Here is a 14756-nt window from a genome sequence, read left to right as displayed (position 1 = left end):
AAAAGATATATATATATATAAAAACAACAAAATATATATAAATATAAATATATAAGAATATGTAAGTGGTAAAAGGTAAAAGTCTGTGCATGGGGCTAGTATAGCCAGTAAAGGGATGGACAGTGGGTTGGTATATGATGAGATGAGAAGAGTATAGATAGTATTGGACCATTAGTTATTTTATCATTAAGACATTTCCTGCTGTAACTTGTCAACATCTTCAGTATAATGGATTTGTATTTGTATTTTTATTTATATAGCGCTTTTCTAGTCTGATGATGACAGTACAGTTTACAGTACAGTTTTTACATTCACCCTTTCACACACACATTCATACAGTGCAACTATCCCAGCACTTTGTTATTCTATGGGGGGGCGATTCAGGGTTCAGCATCTTGCCCAAGGACACTTCGGCATGCATATGGGTCAGACTGGGGATCGAACCGGCGACCTTCAGGTTGGAGGACGACCACTCTACCCCTCAGCCACAGCCGCCCCTATAAGAGGCTCATACACATGAGGAACGTACCGAGTCCTTCACTCTCCTCAAACGTCTTCTTCACAGTGGTACAGGTCGAGCCATTGCCATGACAAACCCCACAGCGGTCCTCTACAGCGCCGGACTCGATCACGTAGTCGCAGCCCAAGTTCTGTGACACACAAACAACGACTTCAATCCCACAATGCAACATTCATCAATACACCTTACATGTACCATGAGGGCAGCAAATGCAGATGCAGATACCAGATGTTACGCTGACATTTGTTTGCTGAATACTAATAAAGATTTCCCAGCACAGAGCACTGCCTCAACGTGCCTCATGCACCTTTGACCTTCTCAGCTCTGACAGATAATACTAGTGGAAATCTCTTGCTGTTCTTCGGTGCTGCTTCATCACGATAACCAGACCACATGCTGTGCTGCTGATACTACCGGCTGCAGGGAGGCACATAATCCAAGTGAAGAAAAGCTGTGGGAGATGTACTGAGTTTTTTACTTACACAGTAATAGCAACGCTACAATGTAGACAGATAAGTAAAAAGTATATGTATAATGTAGATAGTAAAAACCTATTAAAATTCTTAACGTGACTTTACCCTCAAGCTATTCTTACAGACAAGTACAAATGTCCTGGCTGTCATGTAAATGTATGTAATGGCTGATTTCAGATGGACGACTTATGTTTGACATGTTTGTTACAGCAGCAGAGAAAAGGGTTCAGTGTCCAGGCTGTTCCTCAGATATTAATACATATAAATAATGTGGTGGGAAGAGCAAATATCTCTGACCCCCCCCGTCGGAGCCTGCAGATGGATGCTGGGGTCGTGGAGTGGAGCCATGGTAGATGGTTCCCTGTCTCAGCTGTCAATCATGATCTTTCACCCCGTTTTTAAAGCATCAAATAACTAAAAAGTATTTTATTTAATTATATTATCTATTTGATGTGTACTTTAACTTTTTAGTTTGGTCCATGTCCCATCCGCCAGCATGGAGGAGGCTTGATTTATGACCTATACTGCAGCCAGCCACCAGGGGTCGATCACAATGATTCGGCTTCACTTCTGGCTGCTGTCCAGACGTCCATCATCGTACACAGTCTATGCCATCAGCTGAAAATGTTCATATTTGAAGTGGATTTCTTTGATGACAGATGTTTATTTTTTAACTGTCAACGTAAACAAAATACCAATTTGGCCTTTACTGTTACAGCGAGGCTCCGTAACACAAAATGAAACAGGTGAGGTGGAATAAAACGCAGGTGCTTGACATAAAAAATGTCAAGAAAATGTCAGAAAGTCAGAGCCCTGGGTCTGAGATTAGCGTCCACTCAGTATCAGCTCCTGGCATTTTGGCCCCGGGTGATAGGCAAGAGCAGCTTGTTATCTTCACCGATAACAGCCACAACATTTTTCTATCAACAAGCTCATTTTCATACAGAATGTCAGAGGTACAGCACTCGCCTGTGGAAAAAACAAGGTGAGGGTCAACTGAACAACCTGCATGACTAACAAGCCTCCACGACAATGGACAGGATACATGCAAGATAACAATCAAGTGATGACGTTGGGGGGTGTATATAATAATAACAACTTCATCTGTATAGCACTCATTCATAACAAGGTTAGAAAATATAGAATAAATGTACAGAGAACGCCAGAGGAGGAGAGGACAATCCAGTGGTTCCAGTACCTTGCAGATGCCGTTGACGCACATGTTCCGGCTTTTGTTGCCCTCGAAGCACGGTGTTCCATCGGCCACGGCGTCCAGCATCTTCTCAGAGAAGTGCTCGTTGAGTGGCCGGCAGTGAAGCTCACAAGGGTTCACTGACAAGAAGAAGAGAGAAGAGAACATGAACATGGATGAAAAGAACGAGCCGCACATCAACGAGCAAAGTTTGGGTTGAAGTGAAACTCCTATAAATATTATCTCCAAGCGCTTGAACAAACATTATTTAGTTTGAAATAATCACCTCATACATTTAACCTGCCAGATAACATCAACTAGCTGGAAGCCAAAGTAGCTACAATAAGATTTGGGTGAGAGAAAAACATTTTCTTCGTTTGTTCTGCAAATTAAATTGAACCGAGAAAACTGACGACTTGATTTATGACAGTTTATAGTTTTAATTCAGTGAAGAGATATGATTATAGAGAGGTGGGGCTCCAACCCAATCATCCTCAGTGCGTATTCCGCCCCCGAGGCTTAAATACTGTGGCAGAGGTTGGTTCTGCTCACCTCGGTTGATGACTGATTCCCACTTGTAGAACTTGTCCTTGTACGGCAGGCTGTTGAAGTGAGCACACTGGACGCTCCTGAACGAGGGCAGGTCGGGGGCACACGGGGAGATGTTGCACACCTTGTAACGCCGTCGCTCTCCCAGACAATACTTCCCTCTGTTCTTGGGACTGTGGGACATTCAAAGACGTTATTTCAGTGCTATAAAAACAAAAAGGCAAGACACCTGTCAGCGTTGGTAGACTGAGAAACTCACACTGGGTTGTCACAGTCCCTTTCAGCGCCCCGGACGCCGGCTCCACACGTCCTGGAACAGGCCGACCACTCGCTCCAGGCCGCCCAGCCGCCGTTGATGCGCTCAGGGCTGAATCCCAACGGTACACACTCCCCACCGAAACACCACTGATGGAGGAAAACACATCAAAACGTCATCTTCTTTGTTTTTACATGATTCTCACTGTGGCCACTTTGAGGCTTGTGGGTACATTTAGTATTTTCAATGAGTGCTGGATCCATTGCATTGTTACTCTGTGTTATTTTACTTTTTCTAAGGCACAAACTCCTACTGAATCATTTTTAATTGCATGGTTTCCTGCAGTGTTATCTATAAATCAGAGGCTCGTCCATCTTAGCAGTCTTCCTCCATAAATCAAATAAATCATTAACTTTCCGGGTAAACAAGGTTTTATCACAATAAATTGCAACTATGTTATACTGTAAGTCTGAATTGGTTTTCACATTGCTACATGAATCACGAGAGGAGTCGGGATACGGTGAATTTAAAACCAGTTCAAAGCGATTTGCTTCCACGTAACCATGATTCACCTGATGACTGATTGACCAGGAAAAAAGAACATTTAAGCAAAAGAGGTTTAATGATTGTGATGGAGGTTCGGTTCACTCGGTTCATTCTGCCCTGAGTCCAAAAGCCTTCATAACAGGCATCGTCATTTTCCTGTGTAATTTATCATAATAACAGAGGACTGGCTGGCAAAGTGGTCAAGTGAAGTGATTAGCACCGTAGCCTCACAGCAGGAGGTTCCGTGTTCAAATTAATATGGAGTTTGCATGTTCTTGGTACTTGGTGGGTGTCCTCCCCTGCAGCTTCCTCCCACAGTCCAACACATGCACCATCTAAATTACCAGTAGATGGAAATGTGAATGGTTGTTTGTCTCTGACCCTGTGATACTGTGGTGACCTGTGCAGGGTGGCCCACGCCTCCTGCCCAAGGCAAGCTGGGATTGACCCCAGACCTTCCTCTACTAGGGTTATAGATAATGGATGGATGATTTGGGGCATGTCAAGCAGAAACTGAACAGTGTGTGGTGTTACAGCCAGACTGGTGAACGTAGCTGTGCCCCGCTGCATGATAATGATAGTTGTCAACAACAAAAAAAAAAAAAATCAGCATTCTCATTGCAATGCCCACGTCTCCTCTCTCACAGGCAGGAAATGGAAAACATACCTTGTCTTCACCGCAGCTCGTCCCGTCCGCCGCCCCGTCCAGCTTTGAGTGGCAGGTCGTTCCCACCGTGCACCACAGAGTGCTGCAGACGTTCTGAGGAAAGCAGACACACAAACACATCACACTCCACAACTGTTGTTAGTCACTGCTCATTTATTACCACAAGCTCCTGAGCGACACGAGCAGAGATCTTTTTATGAAAGTGTTGAAGCCCTGTCTGCAGCCGCACCAGTTACTGCTTTAAAAGCTTTTACCTTCACATTATGAATAAAAATAAAACTATTTAATGTTCTTCTGTGATATTGTTGATATAGCTGCTGTGTATTTAGTATCTAGGTTATTGATTTTCCCTTTGTTGGTTTTTAGTTTCTCATCTATCAACTCAACAGATTATTCTGGAATATGAATTTCCACTGGAGATCAAGAATGATTTCTCCTCAAACTCAACTATTCCTTTAAATTTACACTCATGTGTTCATGTTAAATAATAAACACATCACCTTCATGATCGACATGTTTATCCCACAATGTCATCATATCTGCATCCTCTAAACTTACAGCTCATACACAACCCGATGAACAACCTTTTGAAGACATGATAATAAATCCTGATAACAGTTTTCATCCTTTGTGCAAAATCCAAGGTGACAGTGGTCGCTCAATGCAACTGAGAAACAACAACAACACATCCTGTGCACGCCGGCGTAAAGAAATGTGCTGCATATTCAGACACCACATACCGGCCATGAAGCGTCTTTCTGTTCTTGTGTTAATAATAATAATAATAACAATAATACATATTTCACCTTTCAAACATAAAATGCAGCTCAAAGAGCTTCACAATAGAAATAAATAACCCAGTTCTATAAGAACACGTTAGCAAGAAAACAAAGACTTAGGATAAAAGCATAAAACTAGCAAAAGGTATGAAAAAAGCAAATATAGTGTTTGAAAAAAAGGATAAAATTAATTAAACAGTCCTCGAGTTGTTTCTTAAAGCTGTACAACAGAAGTATCTTGTCCGTTGTAAACTGAACTCCACCAGACAGCAGACTTACCTGGAATTGTGACAATAACGAATCAAAAGACCAATTATTTAGATAACACCAAAAGGTCAAATGTGCTGTTTATCAAGGAGTGATGTCTGACTGGTGCAATCGTCTGGGCCCATTCTTCACGCTGCTGTGTGACATTTGTGAATGTGTGAGGGACATTTTGCCGTTTTTGGGGCCAAAACCATCACACAACAGATGTAAATGATTTCAACAATTTAATTGAGCTGCTTTTCCAATTAAAAAAACGTAAGAGAAAATAAGAAACATTGGAAAAGACGTAATGAACCGTGTCTCACTGCAGAGAAACGTTTCAAAAAGAAATGGGAAGGAGGAAAGTGCCTGATCGTCACATGGCACCGGAATCTTTAAAGACTGAGTCAGAAAAATCCCTCCTGAATCCCAGATCTCCCTGTTCAAACCAATTTATATAATCCTTTAATCCCTTTGGTCAAGATCCCACAACAATCAGAAGAACCTCTGACTTTGTCTCTATAGTTCTGTCAAACTTTAGTCCTCTGCACTCTGAAGACGGCTTTTCTACTGCAAAGCTTCTGTCTGTGTCACTTCATTATTTAAACACGACAAGAACTTGCAGAAGAGCAGCACCGGGATAAAAGGTCAGAATCCATGAATGCAATCAGAGAATCAGGACAGATACGAGCTGCCTGTTGATTTGATTATGTTTTATCCCTTCACCTCTGTTCTTGTAACCCACTGATTCTGCCTGTGGACGTCTGGATGCTGCCGCTACAGCTTGTGATCTTTATTCTCCGTGGGTCTTATTAACATGAATTATGTGGAAATGAATTGGCCCTGGATTATTGAAGTTGTCTGAGTCTGAATCCAAACACAGACATTTATTTTGTATTAGTTTGTTGTCAGTATGATCACGGAGAAAACTAAACCCAACTGAATTGAAACTTCCTGGACTGGTAGAGATCAGGTCGAGGAAGAAACCATTAACCTTTGGAGCAGATCCAATCCAATTATTATTTTTGCACTTTCTTTAACACAGCGAAACTTTAGAAATTCTCCAGAAAATAAATACAAATGGTCTTAATGATACGGATATGGAGACATGTATATGCAATATGATGATGAAGGGGCCTACCAGACTTCTAGTATACTTTACCTTAACTTTCCACAAACCATTATTACTTTATTATTTCCAGAGGAAGCAAAACATGCCCAAAAGACCTGAATAGGTTGTGTAACAAGCTCTGAAGTTATTTCAAATGATGCAATGAATTGTTAATGTTTTACAATGAAGAAGCGGGGCTTTCATTTCAGGTTTTTAAAAAGCAGGTGCTGCACACGGAACAGGAAAAACAGCATTAACTTCTGTACCATAGGCGGCACCACAACATTCTGTGTTTACAGGTTAATAAGCACAAACACCATCGACTAAATCCATCACAATCCATTGGAATTAATGTCGGGGGTGCGGGTGTAGCCAAGTGGGAAAGGTGAAACACTCAATTAAATGAGCGAGGCCGAATGCAATTGATGCTTTCGGAGCTTTAAAGGTTTTTTTAAGTGGCTCTGCACTGTTTCTTTGTGAAGATATAACATTCTGCCTCTTTTGATGGTGAAGCACTAATACATTTAAAAGTCCATTAAGCTGGGGGAGCGGGGGCTGTTGACTTCAAATTCCTGAATTCTGCTTTTGTGCTTTAAACGTGAAGCTTTTTATCCAGTTAATTGGCCCTGCTTCTGTGCCCCAGCTTTCAGCACATGAGTCCTGTGGAGCGCAGGAAACATGGAGGTAAAAGAGGAACACTTGAAAGTAGAAGCCCTTCACAGTGTTATTAGTCTCCACCATGTGAGCAGCACTGACTGTTAACATCACGGTGTATATTTACAAAAAAGTTCCACAGGGAACTTTAAACCAGAGGCAGGTCATAAAAGTGCTTCAAGAAAAACAATGTGGGTGAGAATTTGTGATTCAGAACGGCCGTCGGGTGGTTTTATAAAACTTTAAGCACCTCACTTGTTTTTCTTTCCCGCAGACGCTTTTAAAACCTGCACGAAACGAATTGCATTCATCGAGAGGCTTTGTTGTTACTTTGAGAAATTACCTTGCCGCCGGAAACGGGAATGTGTGTGGTCTCTGTCTGTACACCCCTGTGGCTATGGTTTGATGTTGTGACTGCATATAAATTATTTATATATCAGCTCCGAGCCAGGAACGACCTGAATAGATAATCAAATGTGCAACGTATTTACTCAAATTCCCCAGAAAAGAGTCAATCTCTGTCAAATCCTGTGTGTGTGTGTGTGTGTGGGTGTTAAGTCCTCGAGATTTCCAGACCGGTTCACACCTTGTTAATCTTTCAAACCAGTCCCTCGATCTTCACCTTTCCAGCATGCACTCTGCTGGAAGACTGAGACCTCAGAGCATTTCTGTAGTTATCCGAGAGTGAAAAGGAGCCAGTGATAAAAAATAAAGTTCTCTCTCTAGCTCAGTTTTTTTTGTCACCTTGCGAGAACAAGCGCTTGCACTTGAAAAGTCTCCGCAGAGAGAGAGGGCGTCTGAGGACCTGCTGTTATCCCTGTATTCGAAGTCCAGTCACGCTGAATGTTCCTGACGGCTCAACACCAGATTTGACAGCAGCTCAACTGGGATAACTGGGATGGTCACCTGCTCTCTGAGGTGGATGTACTTCACCAGCGTGCACCTCTCAGCCTACACCGGCTTTAGTCTTTAAAAGACGCCATGTCTCGGCCTCTATGACAGCTGTCTTCTCACTTAGTGTGTGGACGTTCCCACTACAACCAGCGCTGCTTCTCCTCTCTGGTTCATAAAACCAGTCTCAGTGGTGAGATTTTGAGACATTATAATAACTGAGAGTTTAAACATGTTGGAGGTCACACTGAGCTGTTGAAGTGTAAATGCTCATATGAATGGCTCATAGCAGGAAAGCATTGAGAGGACTGAGTTCAGCTCTACAATGGATAAAAAAACCTTTATAAGACGAGGGTCTGTTAAATCCAGACATTAGAGAGGAGCAGCGAGCAGTTGAACCCGACGCTGACTCTGGTTCAGATAACAGGAGGACGAGTGTGTGGAGCTGCTCAGCAGGTGAGAGGAGGTTTAATCTGACTGATGTCTGCACATTGAGGAGTCACAGGGTTGAAGAAGCTGTGCAGCAGGTTTGCTGACACTGTTCTTATCGACTCAGTCGTCCATTTAAAATAAAATAAGACTCCCCCAGTCCCAGAGCATATCAAATAATCTATTTACTGTGGAGCAGGTTGTGGAGACAGATTGCACAGAGGCCATTTGTGAAGAATCGATGCAAAAGTGGATCCACTTATGCTGCAGTTATGAAGACTTGTGTCCTGGATTCCTACAGGATGTTGAAGGGGTTAATGACTCGATAACTAATTCTGTTTCTTTAACTCTTCCTCGGGCTCCTTTTTGTTTGAATACTTGTTTGTTTTGAGTTTTGTCAAAATGTTGATAAACTTTTTGATAAAGACCGACATGTTGATGCAACAATGGAAACCTTCAACCAAATCCAATGCTTTTCATTTCTGCTAAATATTCTCCTTAAAAGTGTCCTTGATTTGAATATCAAAGACTAATTCTCAGGTGTCTTGTGATTAATGAAAAAATACCGTAGATTCAGCTTGTGATTAAAAACCCTTCACTTTTTGCAGAATGTCCCGTGTTTTGAATTTCATCAGAAATTGATAAAATCTTCATTTTTGTCCAGAAAATTTGACAAATATTCCGACAAGTAACTATTAGCATGATGCTACCCCCCTTAACTTCTTTTACCACAAATCTTAATTATTATTCAAGCAAACCAGATGCACCTGGACACACTTTGTAGTCTCATAGCATGGATCTATTGTTATTTTACTTTTTTTCAGTTTTAAGTGCACATTTTCACCTTAGTAAGGGGTTATTAAGTGCAGACTGATGTACAATTTTAGAAGTTCTTCTAACATCCCCTATAACATGACCCTTTTAGTGTGTTGCAAGAAATGCATGTGCTAAAGGATTGAATGGAATCGAATGGGAACAAGGAACAATGAGGTTGTGAAGAAAAAGAACCTTACGAGAACAAGCTCGGCTCAAGGATGTGTGACGGCTAGTGTGTGTGAGTGTGTGTTTGTGTGTGTGTGTGTGTGTGTGTGTGTGTGTGTGTGTGTGTGTTTGTGTGTGCGTGTGTGTGAGATTGAAAAAAGTACGATTGAAAAAAACTGAACAGAACAACCAATTGCAACTGCCCAGTACAGAGAGAAGATGAACAGCAGTCATGCATAATCTTGCATGGGGTTCTTGACTTCTATTGGTTTCTATTGCATGTTCTTACATCCATGTCGTCACAGAGCCGGGAACCAGATCCGTACTGCAGCCGGCACTGATGAGCGGCGCTGTACAGAACCCCAGGAAGCACCGGGTTCACCATCAGTTTGTCCTTCACCGGGGCGTCATCCAGGCACCAGCCCCAGCCACGACTGTGAGGAGGAGGAGGAGGAGGAGGAGGAGGATGAGGAAGAGGAGGAGGAGGATGAGGAAGAGGAGGAGGAAGAGGAGCACATATATCAAGATCTCTTGGTCATATATATATATATAGAGAGAGAGATATAGGGAGAGAGATAGAGTAGCATTAACATTTAGAGAGCTACTCTACTTCTACTAGTGATCGTTTCCTCCATGTAAGACTACATTCACTATTCCAGACACAAAGAGATGGGCTATCCTTTTCCTGTAATTATCTGTAATCCATATGTATTGCACTTTAATGTCTCCAGCAGAGGGAAAAGGGGTTTTAATGGAATGAAAAGCAGAAATTACACGACAATCTTCCTATACCCGAAATCAAAGAAACACTGAACCTGTTTTAATGTTTGTTTGATGGAGAGAATGTCTGAAGCATCTTCTACAGCTTCTGGAGTCAGACAGAAGTCAGTGTTTGAGTCAAAGTCCGGGTCACCAGGGCCCAAGTCGAGTCACGAGTCCTGAAAATCAGGACTTGAGTCGTGTTTGAGTTCTGGACTCGAGCAGCAGCAGTGGTTCTCACAGCATCACATGCAGGTGTGCACACAAACACAACATCTTCTGTGTAATGGCTCCTTAAGTCGTATGAATATTTCTCATGAGTCCGTCTTCTCCCACAAAGACAGTCTGTGTCTTTAGTTATGAAATGATAATGAAGCGAGTGCCGTCCTCCCAGTATGATTAATCATGATGGTATCTCTGAGGAAAATTAATTCCTGTTTTCACGAGTTGGTTGCATTAACAGACTGGTCGGCCGTGCAGTGGAATTTAATGACAACGATAAGTGGGTTTTCAGATGGCCTTGAAGGTTACACAAGACTAATCCATGTTGACGATAGAAATCATCTTTGTAAATTACGCGCTGATGGAGAGTGAGTTCAGCTTTCATGCTTTTATTTAACATTAAACACACTTTGCTCTTATTCAGAGTGCCGTCAAGATCAGAAAATAGGTCATGGGAATAAAATGTCTTTCTTATCACAGAGGGAAACGTCCAATACAACAGACTGAGTCAAGTAAAGTTAAACGTTGTAGATCAGTGGATGCATTTTGAATCTTTAAGCCGAGTTTGACTTCAGGAATTCAGCTGCAGCGTTTGTAAATCTTCCAGCTAAACTGCAACCTGATAGTCAGACATCTGAAAACACTGTGAGTCTATTTCATCCACTGAGTTCATGCACAGAACCATCTGGATGGAAGCTGTAGAGCGTCCTAGCAGCTGTGAGGACACATGCTCACATGAGCAAGGTAATAATTAACCTCACAGTAAATCCAACATGCTAACATTTGCATAATATATATAATTTATTCATTGCTTCAGCGGATATCATTAGTTTGCAGGTCATAGACAGATTCCTGGAACAATCTACATTTTGATGATATCGTGTTCCAATAAAAGATCTGGAACATTTTGACCAGATGGCGGAAGAGGAAGATGCATTCTATAGTCAGTGGTTTGTCTCCAGAAGCAACTCCTTCCACATTACACAGTCATTTCCATTGCTCCGTCGCTAATATAAAATCTGAATTATATTTTGAGAACATGCACATTATAAATAATTCATGTCCGAGAAGGGGAACAGGGAAACAGAGGACTTCTTCCACTGACCAGGGGAAGGCCAGCTGGAGTGAGCCCGGGATTAAGAAAGACTGGTGGATGTAATGTTCCCATCAAGACTTATCACCACCACCCAAACACCAGTCCTGGGAGGAGAAGCAATGGTACTTGATATATGTCCTCTGAGGCAGAACAACGTGGCAGGAGAGCAATAGTCTGCCCAGTGGAGGTTGGCTGCAGCTGGGCTTCATTGCAACATCCAACCATCAAGTTGCTCAAACAGCTTTGGAATCTGCCCCCAAACCGTGAAAAAGGAAACATCGCTGACTGCAGAACAAGAGACTCAAGATGTCAGGGACTCACAAGCAGGCCTGTGGTGTGTCTGCCTGAGAAGAAGGTGTCTCCTGAAACAACCCCATAGTTCTGAGGTACATGACTGATGATCTCTAACGTCTGCCGGCGGCTTGCGATTCATCATCAAAGTCATGCAGGACCTTGAAACGTACCAGGGCTATTCACCATCTTGTCATATATGTCATGTCCTATTCTAAAACATGAAAACATTTCTGATTAATGGCACTTTTGATCTCCAACGTACATTTCCCCCAATTTCTGTAAAACCTCGCGAAAAATTTACTTAACTAAATGATAAAAAAACAAGAATAAATAGACATGTCAAATTTAAGACTATAGGAAGGTGGATTGTTTGTGTTTAACAACAAATCATCGATGTAAGTTTATCTCACAATGACGACCGAGCAGCAGCAATTAAAATGTTCTCCATGAGTGGCCCCGGACTGAAAAGCAGCTCAGAGGGCAAATTAGGTTTTTTACTGCAGCCTTTGTTGAAGCTAGCCCTCCTGGAAGTGTTTACGCCGATTAATTAACTCTAAAAAATGATCTATATATGCACATTCTCAAGCAACTGCAATCATATGCTACATTATGTGTGAAATCTCTGGGAATTGTCTCTTCTGGAGATTAAAGAGTGGCTCTGTGATAGCATCTCGACTGCTCGTCTCAGTGTGACCCTCCACATTCCACATGAAACGACACCTACAGACCGATCCTCTGAAGCCGGGCACAATGGAGGCCTTGTCCTCCGGTCAGCGAGAGACATATAACAGAGTAAATGGGGGCCAACGCTGGCATTTAGAGGAATGAGATGGGACGACAAATATCAGCTGTTAGGTCTCATGTGCAGAAAGTGATCTGAGCAAATTTGAGTGGTTTTAGGAGTGGGAATGCTGAGGTTTGAAGACGGGATACTGGGAGACGAAGCAATACCGGGGACCAGCAAGCTGTGGAGGGGGGGAGGGGTGGGAAGACGGTGTCGGGTTTTTACCATCTCCGTTTCAATGTTTATCTTACCCCAGCCCCTGAAATGGATTAGTCCAGTATTCATTTAGATAATATAAATAGGATGGCAGTTAATTCCCATTTTTAAATATCGTTTCCATCCAGTCAAGGTTTCCTGTGACTCCAGTAAACCCATTAACAGTAATGAACTCGTTCTTGCACCAGGAAACAAGCCCGAGGGTCTAAAGCTAAACTAGTGTAAAGTTCCTGCGGAGACTCTGAGGACGTATTTCAACATGCTCACAAAACTCTGGACAAAAAGACTACACATTAATATCTGAACATTTCCAGTCTGATTCATGGAACGTCAACTGGTTTGGTCAGAATATCTCCCACACTAGATTGTATCGCACCAGTTCGACGCTGTGCATTTGTGTAATCACCCGTCTCTGTGTGTCAGCCACAGATCAGTGGAACATGCCGTCTGACGATTATTGACTTTCACTTACAGATCTGCCGAGGGACTAATGGCACTCAGTGAGCACACACATCTGTCACCGCCCATCAGGCCCCTGATCAAGCCTCATTTAAATTCACTCGATCAGGATTTAGATTTAAATCTGCACCAAATTGGACAAACTCATAAATATCCATGTCCTGTGAACATGCCTGATATTTCATCAAGATCCATGAATTACTGGGAAAACTGCCTCTCATACAATGTAAAGAAAGTGAAAATTAATTCCTGGATATGCACCGAATCCAGTTTGTTAACCAACAGACTACAATGGGGAAACGATGGTGGAGGTATATTAACAGTGGTGTAGGCACTCATGTTGCCTATCACCTGTAGGCAACATGAGTTCCAAATGATGAAATGTAATAGCAATCAATCTCATTAAAATTCACTTTAAAACTCCCGACATGCGGGGGCGCCCTTAGCTCGGTTGGTAGGGCGTCCCCCCCATGGGCCTCGGCCAGCAGCGGACCCGGGTTCGATTCCAGCCCGCGGTCATTCTCTGCATGTCACTCCCCTCTCTGCCCCATTTCAACTCTGTCTCTGAAACTATCAATAAAGCATAAAAAATGCCAAAAAATAATCTTAAAACTCCCGACATGCAGATTGTGCCCCACAGGGAGGAACACAGGCTCTGACTGTGACAGCCTGTTAACCTCATCATGAGCGACAGTCACTGTTCAGACAGGAAACAACCATGAAGTGGATCCTGTTTTTTAATCCACTCTCTGCACGGCTCTAGGTAGAAGTCAATTCATTTATTATAGAATGAAATGTTTCCTGTTCGTGTATTTGTCCATTTAATTTATTAAAACTAATAAATGCTGAACAGTGGGTGTAGTGCATCGCTTTTTTTTTTATGTGTAACTGTAATACAAATATATGTTGGCAACAGTATTACCACTGGTATTTTTCACTGGGCTCAACATGTGATTTGATGTATAGCCACAAAATCTGAATTCTGACAACTCCTCTCTTCTCCCTGATCTCGTACTTCTTCCTCTCTTCCTGTTTCATGCCTCCTCATTTTTTTCTTATTTGTCCAAATTTAGTATCTCTGCCTAATGTGTATGTGTGGACTTGTTTTTATTAACTTTCCAGGACTTTTTTAAGCACAAACACTATGTCAGGAACAGTTTCTGAGTTCCTGATGTATGAACAGACACTGGTTTAGGTTAGGAATATGTTTTTGGTTACGTGTGTGTGTGTTAGTGTATGTATGTGCATGTGTGTGTGTGGGAGAATCGTGATCTGAGGATTCCCTCCTGCTGCCCCCCCCCCTCCTGTGCACCTGAAGCCCCTCCACAAATCAACATTGTAAAGACTCCACTCATCTCTAGACTTATTCAGTTCACCAACATATCACTCAAGCTCAAGAGAAGCTCGACCTTCAGAACCTTCTGTTCCCCTGAACCGAGCTCACCCCCGTGTTCGCCTGCGCCTCGGGCTCGTCATCTTCTGAACCCTCCGCTTTGTTTGCCTTGCCCCCCCCGCTCCTCATCTGTCCGTCTCCTCCCTGCTCCCCCCCCACCCCCCCGCCCTGACTCAACCCCTCCAAAACATTTCAGTTCACCAGAAATAACAACAGCGACCTCAAAATCGAATCAGCGA

The 14756-nt window shown here is 42.6% G+C and overlaps 1 protein-coding gene across 1 annotated transcript in view; it reads right to left on the bottom strand.

Moving 5' to 3' along the window:
* The window catches only part of LOC128462204 (A disintegrin and metalloproteinase with thrombospondin motifs 7), a 72293-nt gene that overhangs the window by 24731 nt on the left and 32806 nt on the right, over window positions 1-14756 (bottom strand). Inside the window, exons 9-14 of the mRNA XM_053447542.1 lie at window positions 9584-9728; window positions 4204-4296; window positions 2994-3139; window positions 2738-2907; window positions 2192-2325; window positions 530-650 (exon numbers count right to left, since the gene is read on the bottom strand). Of these exons, the coding sequence (XP_053303517.1) occupies window positions 530-650; window positions 2192-2325; window positions 2738-2907; window positions 2994-3139; window positions 4204-4296; window positions 9584-9728 (809 nt within the window). The remainder of the gene's footprint in view (window positions 1-529; window positions 651-2191; window positions 2326-2737; window positions 2908-2993; window positions 3140-4203; window positions 4297-9583; window positions 9729-14756) is intronic.

The sequence above is a fragment of the Pleuronectes platessa genome, chromosome 1 (genome assembly GCF_947347685.1).
Source record: "Pleuronectes platessa chromosome 1, fPlePla1.1, whole genome shotgun sequence".
Classification (NCBI taxonomy): Eukaryota; Metazoa; Chordata; class Actinopteri; order Pleuronectiformes; family Pleuronectidae; genus Pleuronectes; species Pleuronectes platessa.
Note: the sequence above shows the minus strand (reverse complement) of the source record. Positions and strands in the feature narration are given on the sequence as shown.